Here is an 18,608-nt window from a genome sequence, read left to right on the forward strand (position 1 = left end):
GGGTTGTTCGATCTAACAGCCTTTTTCTGTTCCTCAAATGCCTGTGGCTTTAAGTGTTGTTTTCTACATGCTCTGTGTTCTCAGTGAGAAAAGGATTACAGTCGGGGTTGTATTAACTAGTAACTCTGCTTTCAAGTCCTAAAACATTTTCTGAGGACAGTGTCTTGAGTAAAAAACCATTAAGAACGTTTCCAACATTCTGTGCTTTTTCTTAACTAAGTAAATGAAAATTGATTGGTTTGGGTTAGTGTGCTAATTGAACACACACCACAACACTTCAGAATGTAATTAATTGAAGCAAGTAAACATTATTGGACAAATGAAGTCTGCTCAATATGTTCCATTACCTGGAGGAAGTTCAATTGGACAGTAATTCAATTACTGCCTTGTAATTTCCTGTGGAAGTCTGTATTTAATATGCAAGTACAGAACCACACAATCTGCTCTAGATATGGGCATTCTGCAAAAAGTTTCAAAACTCTACAACAAGAATCCCCAGATTCTGTAAAACAGGATCCATTCCCAACCTTAGAGATAATACCTTCTAACACAGACAGATCCTACCTGTCAAGCTTCAGTCTCTGGGCCAGTAGTCTCCAGTCTGCTCCATTGGGACAGGGGGTGTCCAGACTGCTGCAGATCTTCTGTCGGATGAGGTAAGGGATTTGGAATGCGCTCGGACCAGCCAGGGCAGGGGTGCAGTTGTCCATTAACAGGAAATCAGAGTCCAGTGGTCTGATGTCCTGGAGTCAAGAACATTTCAAATCCAATACTAATTATTAGTGTAAATCCAATTCGAAGTCACAATACATCTCGTAAAGCAGCTCTAATACTACAATCTCTACTGTTTACTGGTATATCATACTGCATGTGGTCTTCGTTACCTTTGAGATGTTGAAGTCCAGGGTGAAGCTTTGTCCCTCTCCTTCTACCTGCCACACACACAGCGTGCAGGTGAGATCACAGGTGCTCAGGCTCTGTCTCTCCAGTGTGAAGGTGCAGTGCAGGGTCTGCTGAGAGCCGCTCCAGATGTGATAGAATGGGATCTCCTAAAGGACCAAAGACATGTCACACTGAATTGTTGCTGTTCATACCAAATCAGTTCTGAAATCTAGTCTCAGCCTTGTCAGTACTGATTGATTCAAAAACATAAGTCATATAAATCAGAGTCTAACAGTAACAGTATACCATGAATTAGCCTAAACTGTGTCATTTTTAGGCTGTAACAGAGCTTACTAGAGTACAATACACTTTTACACAATACATAATATATTTCCCATTATTTATTTTCCTTCACAATCAACAGACACAATGCTAAATCTACAGCTATAGAGTTAAGGAAATAGCGTAATCTACATTTAAATGAAACGGGAGGATGCAGTTAAATTTTTGCAACACAAGTATTATGCAAAAGTTTCCTAATTTTAGCAACCTTTGGTAAACTTTGCACCTGACATAAATAAACTTGAGAAAACAATTCTGTCTCTTAGTAGATAATACAAAGCTTCCTTTTCATTAAAAGTTCTCTACTTGCAAACAATAAATCCAGCTAAATTTGATGGCCAGTAAGAGACGCAGGCAAAGAAAAAGTCCAACACCTGATGATTTATGATGCTGCGGCTGCCGGTGCGAGTCTATGAAAGCTCTGCTCAATCTATTGTTGCCCACAAAATAGTTCCTTTGTCTCTGACAACAGTAGGACATCCTTAAAAGCTAATTGTTCACAACCAGGGATTTGGATTTAATTTATGAACGAGCACAATTCATAAGATAGAGCAGATATGCCTCCACATCCACAGTCAAATGAAATAAGAACAAGTATTAAAACAATACATTTAGTCCATCAAATACAACACGTTCAGTGTGACAGTCTGATTAGACTAATTATTTAGCTTTATAACATGTCTTCTCTCATATTATCTAATTAATTGTGAAGAGCGACACAAAAAAACAAAGAGCACACTATTTAAGGCTACACATCAATCATGAGCCAATCAAACAGCAACTCAATAAAAGGCAGCATTATTAGTGAATATGCAGTACCTCAATTTACTCCAATGGGGGAGCTGTTACACAGACTGAAAAGTCTGCAGGAAAACCAAGCCAAGCAACATACTTATCTTAAAAATAGGGGACGTTCAGGTGAGAAAATGTTTCTCTATGCACATTTGTGAGGTAACACTGTAAGCTGGCATCTCCAAATCCTCTGAGGACCTTTTTTATGCCAAGAATCCTCCAGAATCCAGAGACGTTCCTCTGAGGCCCAGCATACATGATCCAGGAAGGGAAATAGGAGAAAAATCAGGTGCTGCAGCCTTGAGCATTTACATATCGGTCTATATTTAATCTCCTCCAGTGGGAAAGAGTTCTGAGATAGGCAGAGCGGGTGAGGAAGACATGAGAAAACTGCAGCGCTCACAATCCTTCTTTACCCAAGAAGCCGTTAACTCGTAGCCAAGGCCGTGCATGTTATTAGCAGGGTCCCTGCTCACCAATTCACTCTATAATGGGATTCTTTAGCATCCCTGCACGTTCAGAAATACTCTAATGAGGCGAAACCAAAGAAATTTCCAATTACAGATATCTGGAGGACATACCAGATCACACAACCTGCTATAGAAAGCTCAGAGCAGCCACAGAGCACAGCACTTCAAATTCGCCCCAAGAAAAAACAACTTGGCTAGCTAACTCTAACTTCCAAAATACTTTGACAACAAAGATCAAAGAGACAAACATAACATTAGCAGTAGATGTTACAGAAGCAAAGAATGTCAAACAGATGGAAACGAAGGGAAAACTTTGTGCAGCTACTTTACTCATGAATTCTTGTCACAATGGCAGAACAGTTTGGGTGTCGCAATGTGGTAGCTAAATTGTTCTGCAATCTGCATTGATGTTAGCAGTTAGTCATGTGGATGCTAGGACTTTAAACGATTGCTTCTCAAAATATGAATGCAATTTATTTGCCTACACTCTCATAAAAAAGAAGAAGCTGTCATTGGGTACTCTTTCAAAAGGTACTATAATTTACCATCCAGAGAAGACGTAGCACTGTATGTGATGTTAACCCTGCATTGCCGTGCCAAACATGTAAAGTGTGAAAAGATGCGGTGTTAGAATGTCATGACTAGATGCTTAGCAACAGACAGCCAATCGCATTTAGACAGTCACAGAAATACTGCGCATTGTATAAACAGTCATGAGGCAAAAATCATCTAATGGTGACAGAAAACACTCAAGATAATTTTTTTTTAACCTTGGGTAAATTATGAGAAATGTGTAACATTAAACAAGATAACCCTGGACACTGTGTTTAGAATGACCCAAGGTTACAGATATGGCTGTTTTTTTTTTTCAGAAACATTTTTGTTCTACTGATTGAACAGCCTGATTTCAATCAATAATACTGCTATCAATATACAGTATTGTTCAAAATAATAGCAGTACAATGTGACTAACCAGAATAATCAAGGTTTTTAGTATATTTTTTATTGCTACGTGGCAAACAAGTTACCAGTAGGTTCAGTAGATTGTCAGAAAACAAGACCCAGCATTCATGATATGCACGCTCTTAAGGCTGTGCAATTGGGCAATTAGTTGAAAGGGGTGTGTTCAAAAAAAAATAGCAGTGTCTACCTTTGACTGTACAAACTCAAAACTATTTTGTACAAACATTTTTTTTTTTCTGGGATTTAGCAATCCTGTGAATCACTAAACTAATATTTAGTTGTATGACCACAGTTTTTTAAAACTGCTTGACATCTGTGTGGCATGGAGTCAACCAACTTGTGGCACCTCTCAGCTTTTATTCCACTCCATGATTCTTTAACAACATTCCACAATTCATTCACATTTCTTGGTTTTGCTTCAGAAACAGCATTTTTGATATCACCCCACAAGTTCTCAATTGGATTAAGGTCTGGAGATTGGGCTGGCCACTCCATAACATTAATTTTGTTGGTTTGGAACCAAGACTTTGCCCGTTTACTAGTTTGTTTTGGGTCATTGTCTTGTTGAAACAACCATTTCAAGGGCATGTCCTCTTCAGCATAGGGCAACATGACCTCTTCAAGTATTTTAACATATGCAAACTGATCCATGATCCCTGGTATGCGATAAATAGGCCCAACACCATAGTAGGAGAAACATGCCCATATCATGATGCTTGCACCTCCATGCTTCACTGTCTTCACTGTGTACTGTGGCTTGAATTCAGAGTTTGGGGGTAGTCTCACAAACTGCCTGTGGCCCTTGGACCCAAAAAGAACAATTTTACTCTCATCAGTCCACAAAATGTTCCTCCATTTCTCTTTAGGCCAGTTGATGTGTTCTTTGGCAAATTGTAACCTCTTCTGCACATGCCTTTTTTTTTAACAGAGGGACTTTGCGGGGGATTCTTGAAAATAGATTAGCTTCACACAGACGTCTTCTAACTGTCACAGTACTTACAGGTAACTCCAGACTGTCTTTGATCATCCTGGAGGTGATCATTGGCTGAGCCTTTGCCATTCTGGTTATTCTTCTATCCATTTTGATGGTTGTCTTCCGTTTTCTTCCACGTCTCTCTGGTTTTGCTCTCCATTTTAAGGCATTGGAGATCATTTTAGCTGAACAGCCTATCATTTTTTGCACCTCTTTATAGGTTTTCCCCTCTCTAATCAACTTTTTAATCAAAGTACGCTGTTCTTCTGACCAATGTCTTGAACGACCCATTTTCCTCAGCTTTCAAATGCATGTTCAACAAGTGTTGGCTTCATCCTTAAATAGGGGCCACCTGATTCACACCTGTTTCTTCACAAAATTGATGACCTCAGTGATTGAATGCCACACTGCTATTTTTTTGAACACACCCCTTTCAACTAATTCAACTAATTGCCCAATTGCACAGCCTTAAGAGCGTGCATATCATGAATGCTGGGTCTCATTTGTTTTCTGAGAATCTACTGAACCTACTGGTAACTTGTTTGCCACGTAGCAATAAAAAAATATACGAAAAACCTTGATTATTCTGGTTAGTCACATTGTACTGCTATTATTTTGAACAATACTGTATATTTGTGGAAGGCTCAGGACCATAAAATGTCTGTCCAATCATTGCATTCAATCATTACATTTGGTCTGATGGAATGTTTGCGTTTCAAGTTAAAAGTATTGTATGAAGGACCTTTTTATTAAAAATAGAAGCCTAATTGTCTACATTTACTTGTTTATACATGCCTTCACTTTTATAGACTCACAAGAGCTGTGTTTGTGATGTTTGAGTTTGGGGAGGTATGATGTGCAAAAGGGATGCTTGGCTGAAAATGTGGTTTATTTTTGAAGTTCTCCCAGGTGACACTAGTAGCACAGAAACTGCCTACATTTAGCTAATTCAAGCCCTTTTAGGTACTAAATATGTACCTTTTGCAACTGTGCAGGCTTCCAGGCTTTTTTTTATATTTAATGTTTAATCCATTTAACATTTGAGGTTATGGGTTTAAAAAAAAACATGTACTCCATGTATATGAGTGATAGCTATAGAGCCGCTCACTGTAGCAAACACCATTAAATTCAAGAAGTGCTGCAAGAAAGAGAAGGTGTTTTATAGAAACCCACCTGATAGCTGGTGAGTAGTTTGCTCCTCCAGTGTGCCTGGGGCATGTCGTGAATCGAGAGGCGCAGGTTATGGTAGCTGTCTTTGAAGAGCAGGACGTGAGGCTCGTCAATCAGTCGACCTCCCATCTGTCTTTCCATCTGCATCACCTCCTGTGGAGGCACAGCAAAGTCAGCCAGGCCTTGGCCCTCATAACCCGGTTCTGTTCCCTCTACACTCCTTTAATGTCACGCCAAGGTCACGGCAACTCTGGCGAATGCACTCCAAATCCAAGGGTTCTGTGGTAATGAAGGCTCGAGCTGAGCTATTTGTCAAGTGCTCATTGTTTTTGCATCAAAGATCCGCTTAATTGAATTTCTGCGGCTGTGCCAGGAGAAATTAGTACTCGCACGTCTAATGTTTTCGTCTCAGTGGGTTTGGTATGGCAAGGCCATTTGTTGCCATCAGAACGGCCATCTGGAATTAGGTAATAATATCCACGCACATCCTGGCTGATCTATCAATTCTTTTTCAGGGCACATCTCTCAAGCTAAAAGAGTGCACAGAGCAGAGGTCTCGGAAAGCCGAAAGACTCCCATCAAAGATCTTGGCTTGCACAGAGGAACTACAGCTCAAACAACATGATGAATTGGATGCCAAAGTTAGAGGACTGGCAGACCTTTCCAATCAGGACAGCAATCTTTCATAACATTCAAACTTGCTAACAAAACAACAGCACAAATGTAAGAACTAAAGAAAAACGAAACAGGTGAAGCGTACTTGAGAAGCATGCTGCGGTGTGTTAAAAACAAAACTGCTTTAACGAACAGACAACAAATGGAGGAGCGACAAGGGGGGTGAGGTTATTACCATATGTTTGATTCTTTTCTGTGTGAATGTGGATGCACATGAATTGTGTTTGAGAGCGCCTCTAATTAAGATGGAGAATCTCAATGATTTTTATCTGCACATGGGCGATTCAATTTTCTGCACTCTTTACCAAGTATCAGCAGACCCAGTTTCAATTAAAACAGTACAGAACCTGTTAATTATTCATTTGCAATACCTGCTGAAGTACCGTATTATCTGCTTGACTACAGTTTCAAAAGTCTTTTTAGGAGACAATGTCTTACAGAGAGACAATTTTTTAACTTAGGGGAATTATGTCTGCCTTAGAATTAGGCCAATCTTAATATAACAAACTAAGCTAAAACAAACAAAAAAAAGTTTAAACATGAGCTTTGTATCTGGCATAAAACACCTTTTTATCTTTTTAAAGACTGCAAGTGGTTTCATGGGAGATAATGAAAGCAGTCTAAAAAATGTTTACTATCAAGAGTCGGAAAGCCAAGCTACAGTCTTTCTCCATTAGCACAGCAAAGATAGAGATGTTGATGTCTTTCATGGTTCTTCAGCCAAGCCACTGAGGTGTATTTTAAGAGAACTTAAAGGTTAGAGGTCAAGGTTTATCTCATGCCATTATGTTCTATGTCAGTCTGTGGCTAAGCACACTCTCATCTGAAGAAGAATACTGTAGAATCTCTCCTTTACGACAAAAGACACTTTATTTAGGCTACAGCCATCTGGTTTTATGTTCTTCTCTTAAATGCAATCACTCTATGGAAAGAAATTAGCATTGACAATTGCTCCTTATGGACTTTGATCCTGATTCTGACCTATCTAGCTGCCTAGTAATAGAATACACAAGAGCATGCCAATTATCCCATTATGAACATCTAAGAGCATGCATACCAATGTAGACACAGACCAGCCTGTCCGCCCTACGTATATTAACAAGGCCAGCTCGTAATGATGAACAGAAACATGTCAGTCTTGGCCCGCCGCTGCTGCATCTCAGCCAAGAACTGAGCTTGCCATTTGTGTGTTTGCTTTCAACATATGTCTCAGGCTGAGTATTGGCCCTGTTTACAACCCATTGTCTTGTTAATAAATTACCACAGAATTTCATTAAAACAATCTGAACATGTCTTCTGTCAATGACAAGCAACTTAACTGCATGCAAAAATATACCTTTGAAACAATATATCATACAATACACAATATAGATATTTGTACACATTTGTGCACAACAATGAGGTACAAATTAAATTAATACATTTTGAAGCATTTCAGACCAAAGGAAATATTAATCAAAGTAGAAATTAATCTGCAGTACAGTATTTTTGAGCCAAATGGATTTTGAATGCAACTATCTCACCAAAATGTAATAATAACAACAATAATAAACAAACCAACACAGCAAGATACACCTAGATGTATACAAATCTTATCTTATATGATTTTGATTTGAACTCCCACTGCACAAGAACAATTATAATTTTTTTTTTTTTTTTGGTAATGCCTTTTCTTGCCTAGGGCATCAAGAAAGCCAGAACTGCCACTTGTCCCTCTTCAAAAAAGAAGTGCATGACACCCTTGACAAGAACTCTAGTAACTAACCCATTTTGGCAGAAACTGGTCACCTCAGTATTTTTTGTAAGGAGTATTTTAACGTATATATAAGGGGGAGACAATGTGAATTTCTCATGGATGAAGACGAGATGGAGGAAAAAAAATGAATGGAGAAAAGAAAGGCAGCAGTTAACACTGGTGTCTTCAGGTCAGAAGAGTGGTAAGAGATAAGAGGATTATAAGAAGCATGGCCACAGTCCTCCGAAGCCCACAAACCCTTCATCCTCACAGGACTGGACAGCTCCTGTGGTGTGTGCTGAGCCCAGGCTCTGACGGACTACTGTTGCACTCCATTTGGGAATACTAGAGACTCTTCTATAGTTTATCTCCCCTCGCTGTCTTTGACAGAAGGAGGTTAGATGCTCTGCTGCAACTCGCAAGCTACAAACGCTCCTCAAACACACAGACGCTAAACATTTAAAAGCCATTTTGGCAAAAGGGCAATTTGTTTACAGTGACCCAAGCTTCTGGGCAAATTGAGGCAATTCAGGAGACAAACTTCTTGTTATATGGCTGCTAGGGTGACTTTTTGAACATTCTTGTAGTTGTTGATAGAGTGTTGCCAAGTATGTTTTTGTATGGTAACAACAGTTATTTGTGTGGTTCCTAGGGTGTTCTGGGTAGTTGCTTGGACATTGCTATATTGATACTGGGCTGATTTGTGAGGTGGCTAGTGTGTTCTGTTCTGAAAAGTTTTTAGGATGCAATCAAGCTCATTGCTATATACAGTAGCTGTTAGGCTTAATTGTGCAGTTGTTACAGCTACACAGGTGCTAGGTAATTCTGGGTAGTTGAAAATATAAGTTTGTATATACCCTTACCAAAAAGTAGTATACTTCAAGTTTATTTTATTAAGCATACTTAAGTAAATTTCACTTATATTTTTAAGTATACTTTATGTAGCAAGTATACAAATATCAGTGTTCTGGTAGTTTACTTGTAAGTGTACTGTTTCAATACTCCTTGGGACTAAATTGCTCCACTTTCTAGTCTGTAAAAGTATACTTTTAAGTATACTTTAAATATAACAGTAGCAAACTTTGAGTGCACAACCAGTTTACCTCTATTTTTGAAGTTTGTACTGCAATTATACTAAAAGTGAACTTGTAGGTATACTGATAGTTTACCAATTAAATACTTTGTAAACTTTGAAGTATAGTCTCAGTAAACTACTAGTTTAGTAGATTTATACTGCAAGTATACTCATAAGTTTTCTTTAAGTGCACTTTACATCACACTTTATGTATACTACTATGTCCCTATTTAGGTTTTAATTTGTATAGATTTTGTATTATGAATATCTGAACATACAAAACATCCGATGAAAGAACAGGGTATCTGCTTTTAAACAAAAACATTTTATTCTACCTTCATGCACTCTTTTTTTTAAACACTTTAATGTGGGTAAGTTTTATAAAAAAATAACATTTTGAAGAAAAATAGCTGAAAAAAGACTATAAATTGGATTTAAAAAAGTACATAAAAAGTAAACTAAAAGCATACTTTCCCATTTTCAGTTCAAAAGAAGTATACTAATAGCACACCTGAATAAACTCCATTTTTTTGTAAGGGCACACACACACACACACACACACACATTAGGGATGTAACGGTTCACAAAATTCACGGTTCGGTTGGATACGATTCACTGGTGTCACGGTTCGGTTCGGTTCGGTACGTTTTAGATACAGCAAAAAGAAAAAAATTGGCAGATAAATTTCCTTGATTTTAAAAAAATGTTTTATTTATTAAAACTAACAAAGTATGTTTTTTTTTTTTTTTACATTAAACAATGATGGAGCTATTCTTTATCCATCTTCTATGGTGTTTTCTTAGCAGCATCCTGTATAAAACAAAAACAGCTCCTTATAAAAAAATTTAAATGTTATATTGTTGTAGTAGTTATGAACAAATACAAAGATGTAACTTTTTATATGGAGCTCTATAACTCTTTATATTGAGTGTGTTTTTACTCAATTGGTTCTCTATAGGGCTTATGTTTTTTGGATCAAAGCAGGAATTACGGTCTGGCTGAAATGGGCTCGTGAAGGAATATTGTAACGGGGCTCAATAACATTAAGCATGTTCTTAAAACCTGCGTTTTCCACTATAGGCGCTCGCTCACTCAGTACGCGCTGAAGGCTCGTTGCAAAATGGCTAAAGGGTCTTTTCACCCTGGGCTCAGCGTTGCCCTTCAGATACAACGCGATTTGCGCTGCACTATGCCAAGAGCAAAGTGGGTTTAGTTTTCAAAACTGCCCGTGCATATGTTCTATTTATAACAGTTCTTCTATCTAATAACGTCAGGGGCGTTGCCTGTTACGTCGTTTGGGTTATTGGGCTACCTTGTTGAACGCATATCATTATATTTCACAATTTTTTTTTTTCAAATATAATTAATTAGCCCAACGAACCGTTCGGTTCATAATGCATTACCGCGTACCGAACCGAAAGCCTAGTACCGAACGGTTCAATACAAATTCGCGTATCGTTACACCCCTAATATATATATATATATATATATATATATATATATATATATATATATATATATATATATATATATATATATATATATATATATATTAGGGGTGTAATATATATATATATATATATATATATTAGGGATGGGAAGATTCCCCGATTCGCTCGGTGCATCGGCTTAAAAAGTTAAAGATGCGATGCATCGGTTTAAAAAGTGTGCATCGGATTCAAATTGGCTTTTGTATCGCAATGCATCGTTTCTAACATATCTGCATCGGTAAACCCAGATTTATTTCTTTATAATTATTAGTAGATAACTATACTTTCATTATTTAGAAAAGGAATAATATTTTTAGATTGTTTTCACCCTTCTAAACTGTTTTTCAAGCACGTCTCTCTTCACTGTTGCGTGATGACGTAGCCTTTCACAACACCACAGAGACCGGGGCGTGTCAAGAAAGTCACATAGATTAACATGGCAGAGGTAGAGCAGTTGCATCCTCCACCAAGTAATTACAAATCCAGTGTGTGGAAACACTTTGGCTTTTATAAGAAAGCTGGAAATCTTGATAAAACCCATGCAATTTGTAAAATATGTCGTGCCGCTATAAAATATACAGGCAGCACGACAAATCTGACAGCACACCTGAAGCGCCGACACGGTGTGAGTTTGGAGACGCCGGCCGCCGCCTCCTCCTCCTCTCACTCGGATTTAGCTGAACCTGCCACTGCTAGCGGGACGCCGGGTGAGCAAAGGATCAAAACTTTTTTTCAATCGAAGTTGCCTAACAGTTCTGCTCGGATCAACTGATATTTCTTAAGAAAAACCTTAAAAGAGCATATTTAAGTTAAATTTAATCTGATGAGTCTGGTTTACAGCAGCCTGTGACTGCCTATACTAGTTTATTTTATTTTCATTATTTTTTTTTTACATTTGAATACAGTTATGAAATAACTGACAAATTTTTTTGGTACTTCATATTATTATTGGTTATGTCAAAATAGCACCTGTTTTCTGTTCACTGAGTAAGCCTGTCTGCTGAAAGCACATTCATCTGCTAGCATGTTATGGAACATTTCTTCAGTTTACCTCTGAGCAGCATCCTTAATTTGTTTCACTGTTAAATGTTTGAGCTTTTAAAAGTTTTAGTAGGGACAAAACAGGAAAAAAACATTTGGTTTTATTTAATGTTTTTTTGCACTACCAAAGCCTATTTGTATAAGGGTCATGCACTACAAATCAGAAGGCACTTAAGTTAATTTATGATTTGTTGTCTGAAACAAAGAAATAAAAGTATCTGTAACATAATGAAATGCATATCATGATTTGTTTCATTGCATCATACCGCATCGAATCGTGTTGAATCGAATCGAAATCGGATCGCACTGCATTGTAACAGAGGTGTATCGTATCGTATCGCATCGCTAGCTGCTTCATGTATCTTTAATGTATCGTATCGTTGGCTATGCATCGAGATGCGTATCGCATCGGCCTCAGTTATGGAGATGCACATCCCTAATATATATATATATATATATATATATATATATATATATATATATATATATATTAGGGGTGTAACGATACGCGAATTTGTATTGAACCGTTCGGTACTAGGCTTTCGGTTCGGTACGCGGTAATTATTATGTTATATTATGTTAATTATTATGTAATTATATATTAAAATATATATATATATATATATATATATATATATATATATATATATATATATATATATATATATATATATATATATATATATATACCCTTACGAAATATGCAAATGTATTTATGTATGTAATGTTACTAGGGTGATTTGTTTGGTTACTTGAGTGTTGCTTTATGGTTGCTAGGGTGATTTTCTTTTGCTATTCTGTCCAGGGGTTTGTAGAGTGTTGCCAAGCCCATTGCTTTATAGTTGCTATGGTGATTTGTGTGGTTGCTAAGATTACTGTGTGGTAAAGTAAAAAAAAAAGCCAGACAGTGACATGGCCAAGTTTAGTACTTGTCGTTAGGGGTTTGTTCAACTCCTAGTGTCTAACTATGAGCAATAGTAATAATGATGCATGCCTTAATAAATTCCTACTAGTAAATCTATCTCAGCGCTATTAAAATAAAAAGCTATTAAACATGAATGCAGAGTGGGCTCTACCCATTTTGTTCCCACTGGCTTGGCAGTAATAAGGTACAAGAAATAACCATCATACCATATAAACTCAAAATGAGCACGCCATAAATTAACAACCACCGAGACAAGTTTGTTACGCAACATCTTAAATCAGTGAACTAAATAAAATGGCTTTGATTTTAATGACAGTACAGATCTGCAGTAATAGAAGATTTATTTCAGTCTGTTTTATAACTTAATTTCAACTGTCTCACAGCGCATAAAGATATGAGAGCATAACAAAGTGACTGACATTGACTAATTTCCGCATGGCATCTTCCGCGACTTCTCAGCCGTGAGAAAACAGACTTTGCACTTTCTAAGCTGATGAGCAAGTCAGAAAAGTCAGAAAAGAGATCTGAATGATGGAGGCAAACATTTCACAGATGTAAATCATCTAGACATATGTCTGTGAGTTTTCTCCAGCTGGTGATGAGGTTATTTTTCTCCTTCCCACCCAACACCTCAAATATTTCTCTCCCTTCTGAAAACACGAGTGACATGCAAGTTGCTTTCCAAACAAGCATTCCACAGAGATCAATTTGAAGAAGAAGATCAACAGTAAGTAACACACAGGCTTTGTTTCGTCTCGTTCTCTTGCGTCTTCGGCTGATGAAGCCGACTGTCTCATTAAATGTTACATCAGTGATCAAAGCCGTGCACCATTTTTACTGTCTCCTCTGACAGTGTGAATACATTCATATATGTGCAAATTATGCTCAGACGTTAGACAAAAGGTCAAATATGAGAATGCTTGCTCTCCTCTCTCTCTATTTTTTTTCTAGCCCAGTCAGCAGATAGAAAACACCAGACTTGACTCTTCAGACATTTGGCTGCTGGGTCGAAAGGTCTGGAGGGAGAAGAGAATACAACATGGGCCTTGATTAAATGTGAACAACATTTGGAAAGAGGCACCAAAGGTCATCGCTCATCCATCTCTAAAACGTGGGGATATTTTACAACCCAGTGCCTGGTGAAAAGCCAGATTAATCAGTGAACCCAAAACGATCCTCCACTGGTGCTTCAAACCTTCTTTGAAACATGTTGTTTGAAACAATCTGGATCTTAATGCTTTTTCTGCAGTGGATGCAGACACTGCCAATTGTGCTTTGCTGAAAGGTCAAATACTATGGTGAGATTGCATTAAGAATGAAAGGGTCAGAGCCTTAGTGTAGCGGTTTGAGCGTTCAACACTGAAGCTCAAATAAGGTCAACATGGCCTAATAAGGGGTTTACATTTGGAGGTCATGCATGTTAGTAAGCACAATAATTAGCCACATCAAAGGTAGTGTCTCTCACAGGTCCTGTAGATGAGCTTTAGGAAAGGGCGACTATGAGGTGGCCAGCTACAGTAAAACCAGCAGTGGAAGCAGTTCTGAAACAAGCAGCTGTGTATTAAATATTTATCTAATTGGTCCCATAAGACTCACAAACATATCGAAAGCCTCCCTGCTGAAATGTCACTGACTCCTAAATGTCATACTTCTGATTAAGTAATTATGACATTGTTTAAATGTGGTTTAATTGGGAGATTAAATATTTCTGTTGTTTTAGGCACAAGCAAAGCTGATGACTGAGAAGATTAAAGAGTGAACAAGAAAGAGTGTTAGAGAATGGAAAAAGTATTTGTATAGTGTGGCAAGTTCTTGGCTTAATGGAAGAGTGACAACCACCAAAAATGATAGCGGTATCTCTTTCATTTGTTTCATTACCGTTTCTTGAAGTAATATAGTAGCCCTGCAGCAATCAAAATGTAATTAAAATTCACCCAAAATGATTGGGGAGAAAGATGCATAAAAATGAACAATGCATCTTTGTCACGACCGCCGCTTCTCATGCTATGCAAATTACGAATATCCTCTTCTGTTATCATCTTTGATTAGCATAATAATTCCATCACAATAAATCAGCCTCACATCTTTGAATAAAGTCAACCAGGGACTCACATGTGGTTCTCAGGGGTGAAACACCTGTAAGACCACAAACATGCTGTACATGAGTTCACAAATGCATGGCCAATGCTTTGCAAGATGTACACATTACTTTACGTGCATTCTTGCATCCGTGTAGCAATACAAATACAAAAACCCTTAATAATAACAGCAGTTATTTTGAAAGAGAAAACTGACTGACTGCAGACCTGACATGATTTGTTCATAAACCTTCCTTTTTTGCAGACTCAAATGATTTGATCACTAGTTTAAAGGCTGTTCACACGAAGCATGGTAACTATAACGATAACCATATTAGTGCACACATCAATGGACAATAATGTTCTGTTCATTATAAGCTTGTGCACAGTTGTGGTTCGCTGTTTTAAATGTGCAAACTCTATAAATGTGGCTTGATTCTGATTGGCTTTCAATGTTTTCATTGTTCATCATCTAGAAATCATTTTAAGAGTGATTCTATCGATACCATTCTTCTGTGTCATTATTATTATAGTTGTAGTGTGCACTTTCCAACTCTCATAGAATTTTATTTATTAAAACTCCATAGTTATATTTTTAGCAAAACTTGATTTTTTTATTTTATTTATTCACTTAGCAAATGCTTTTATTCAAAGCAACTTCTGATATAACTTCTGTATAAAATCTGATGTTTTATAGAGAATTTAACAAACATTCATTTGGGCTGTAATTCAAAACACCTAGAGTCTTCAGAATAGGCATTTTTACAGATTTCATTTTGCAGTAGCATTCACATGCACATAATTGCAAAGACTATGTTCCTGGCATTAGGAAAAAAAAAAAAAACCTCTCCTTTTCCAAACTGACAAAGATAAGCATACAGACCACTCGACCTCCCACTAAACCACCGTGTAAAAAAAAATGCATATCCTATTAGGCTGTTGTGGCTCATCGCAGCAGTCTATGTATTTGAGGGGAGTGAAAAATGCAGATAGGGTGGATTCATAGAAAGCAGCATCACACAAGAGCATTGCATGACTGAGTCTGTCCACATATGTAGGTTCCCCTGGAGCGGCCCACTCCTGATCAAAGGCAAGGTTAGTATGAAAAGAGGTCATGGGTTAAAAAAGCAGCTACAGTATGTTAGCAGCTCAACACCCTGGCAATAGATAAAAGCACACGACCTTCCACATCTTTAATCACTAAATAACAGCAACTGCTGTAAAATAAAAAGCTATACGTGGGGCTTTTTGGGGGGTACACCAAATAATCACTTCAACACTTCACTTTAAAACAGCAGAACAGTCAATGTTCGTTCTCATGAACCCTTTGTAGAATACTGGAGGGGTGGTGCTCATATCTGTCATACACTGGAGCACTTCTTATCTCTGCATGGCTAAGAGCTCATTTTTAACAAACTAGTCAAAATCCTGGCATCTCTTTCGTAATCTCTTTCCCCATACAGCCCACCCTAGTGGGGCCCAGCGTGCATCTTTGGGTAGGGCAGGTCATCTTTTCTGGCAGGCTCTTAGAGACTGGAGTGGGCAGAGCAGGGAACGGAGCCTCTTACTTTGACAGTGAGTGCCGAGAGGAGCTCAGGGGCCACGGCCAGAGAGTCTCTCCTTTTCATTTACTAATTAGGCATGCAAATGAAATCTTAACAGTCTGCTCAGACGTGCTCCTCGAGGGAGGCTGCTCTGGCATTAGCTCTTGATTATTCTTGATCTGTTAGGAGGGGGAGCACAAAAAATATGTATGCCTTAAGGAACTAAAATAATAATATGATGAAAAAGTGGGGGGGCTGTAAGCATTTTATTTTTGCTTACAGCAAGACATCTTTGGTCAACTGGCAATTAAATGGACAGTTCACCCAACAATGAAACATCTGTTATCATTTGTTCACACTCAAATTGTCCTGAGAACAAATGACTTTTTCTTTCACATAAAACAAAACATTTAAATATTACTTTTCGTGCTCTTTTCTTTGAAAACATTAAATTGACATTTGAAATTGTCCTGTGATTTTCTCCTTTGGTGTTCCACAAAAGAAAATTCGCTACAACATGAGGGTGAGTTTATGAGTAAGTCGGGTGAACTCTTCCTATCACACTGGTCTAAAGTCTGTCCTTTCAGCGAGGTTAATAAGAACAAGGATTGAGAGTGAGAAGACAAAATTAGATAAATGTTCTCAGAATGTTCTGGCAAGGAACAATCATTCTTCCAGCAATATTAATGGAAATGTTCATTCAAAGTTATCTGCTCTTCAATCATGTTCTTAAAACGTTAGCATAAAAAAATAATTAATTCATACATCTTTCATGGATCAATTAATTCTGAAACTTTTTAGCTGGACATTCGCTTAACATTTTATGAATAGAACTACTTGCTTCTGAATGTTCATAGAACATCATAGTTCCCTTTCAGTCGGTCACTCTCGACGTACGTTTTCCCAGTGTTATCCAGTCTCACCCAGTGAGGTAGTGCTTTGACAATGGTGAGTGGAGCTACTTGTTCTGAGCCCCGGCCTACACCTAATAGGGGCGCAGGTGGCTCGCACAGGGCACTGGAAGGGGTAGCACCCATGGCGCTTTGATAGGGATCCCATATTCGTTGGTCCTCGACGTGGCGTCGAGAGTGACCGACTGAAAGGGAACGTCTCGGTTACGTATGGTAACCCTCGTTCCCTGAAGGAGGGAACGGAGACGCCACATCCCGTCACCATGGTTGCTGTACCGCCGCTGAGCTGCCAGGTTCCCTAGCTCGGCTCCACAGCGAAAAACTGGTATGCATTGCACCTGCTGCCCTCTTATACTCACGCAGTGATCAGCGGCAGCTGGATGCAATAATTGCATGCCAATGTGCATTGGCTCGTTTAGTTTACACTCGAAGTAGATTGGTCTATCGAAGCGATATCCCATATTCGTCGGTCCTCGACGTGGCGTCTCCGTTCCCTCCTTCAGGGAACGAGGGTTACCATACGTAACCGAGACGTTCCTAGTAACATTCCCATAATGTTTGCAAAAATTATCAAATGGAATGTTTCCTTAACGTTAATGCATAACCAATAATAGCTGGATATTTTCAGAACTTAATGGGAACATAAGCAAAAATTTCTTCCAACATTTTTCTTAGCTGGGTTTTGTCATTAGTATAGATACTGTACATTTGGAATCTTAAAGGCTTCACCTTTAGCAGGTCCTGTGTGTCATCCATGCAGTAGATGCGGATGTTGTACTCCAGCGTAGAGCAGTAGGCGGGACCAAAGAGCAGCAGTTTCAGGCGTTTAGCTGCAGCCATGCTGAGGGACTCCCCGACCAGAGCAAAGCGGCCCAGCTGCTCAGTGAACACCCGGCACGTCTCCGCCTCCAGCTGGCAGTAGTATGGATCCGAAACCACTTCCTCACCAAGCTGAAGTACATCCTGAGGAGCCAATGAGACAATGACACAGGGATCAGAGGGGAGGGCAGAGAGCATCTGTGTCAGTGGAATTATTGGAGAGATGGTCAGCTCCTGCCCTGGGGATGTTCGGTGTCAGATTTTAGATACAGTGAAGTGATCTGGCTGAGCAGAAACGGAAAGATCTACATAATGAGCTGTGTTCTGTGCTCTAATGAGACACTAATAGCTGGAGTTCATCCTGAATGCTCACACATGGTAGTGCCCACTAAGTGATTGGAGCTTCCCTTTCTCTGGGAATAAATTGAGTGAAATTTCTACAGCTCAGATTTATTTCTTATGTGAAAATACCAATAAGTTAAAAACCAGAATAAGAGCAATTAACATACATTTAAATTAATAAAAATAAAACGGACTTAATGAATGAATGAACAAACACAAATTTGACCATTTGACCAAGTATGACCATTAATGATTTTTTCCATATTCATTATTTTATTCATCGCAAAGCCACAACCAACCCTAAAACATTCTGAACCCCACTGTTTTGTGTTAATCAATTAGTGAGTTTGACAGTTTGAGCTGCTTCTGTACTAATAACCA

General features: G+C 38.4%; 1 protein-coding gene across 4 annotated transcripts in view; it reads right to left on the reverse strand.

Moving 5' to 3' along the window:
• Positions 1–18,608, reverse strand: part of LOC128027592 (netrin receptor UNC5A-like) — a 177,825-nt gene that overhangs the window by 2,753 nt on the left and 156,464 nt on the right. For all 4 annotated transcript variants that reach the window (XM_052615341.1, XM_052615339.1, XM_052615342.1 and 1 more), the window contains 4 exons: positions 17,796–18,029; positions 5,596–5,745; positions 885–1,049; positions 565–743 (listed from right to left, as the gene is read on the reverse strand). In XM_052615341.1, the coding sequence (XP_052471301.1) occupies positions 565–743; positions 885–1,049; positions 5,596–5,745; positions 17,796–18,029 (728 nt within the window). The remainder of the gene's footprint in view (positions 1–564; positions 744–884; positions 1,050–5,595; positions 5,746–17,795; positions 18,030–18,608) is intronic.

The sequence above is a fragment of the Carassius gibelio genome, chromosome A14, assembly GCF_023724105.1.
Source record: "Carassius gibelio isolate Cgi1373 ecotype wild population from Czech Republic chromosome A14, carGib1.2-hapl.c, whole genome shotgun sequence".
In the NCBI taxonomy this organism is placed as follows: Eukaryota; Metazoa; Chordata; class Actinopteri; order Cypriniformes; family Cyprinidae; genus Carassius; species Carassius gibelio.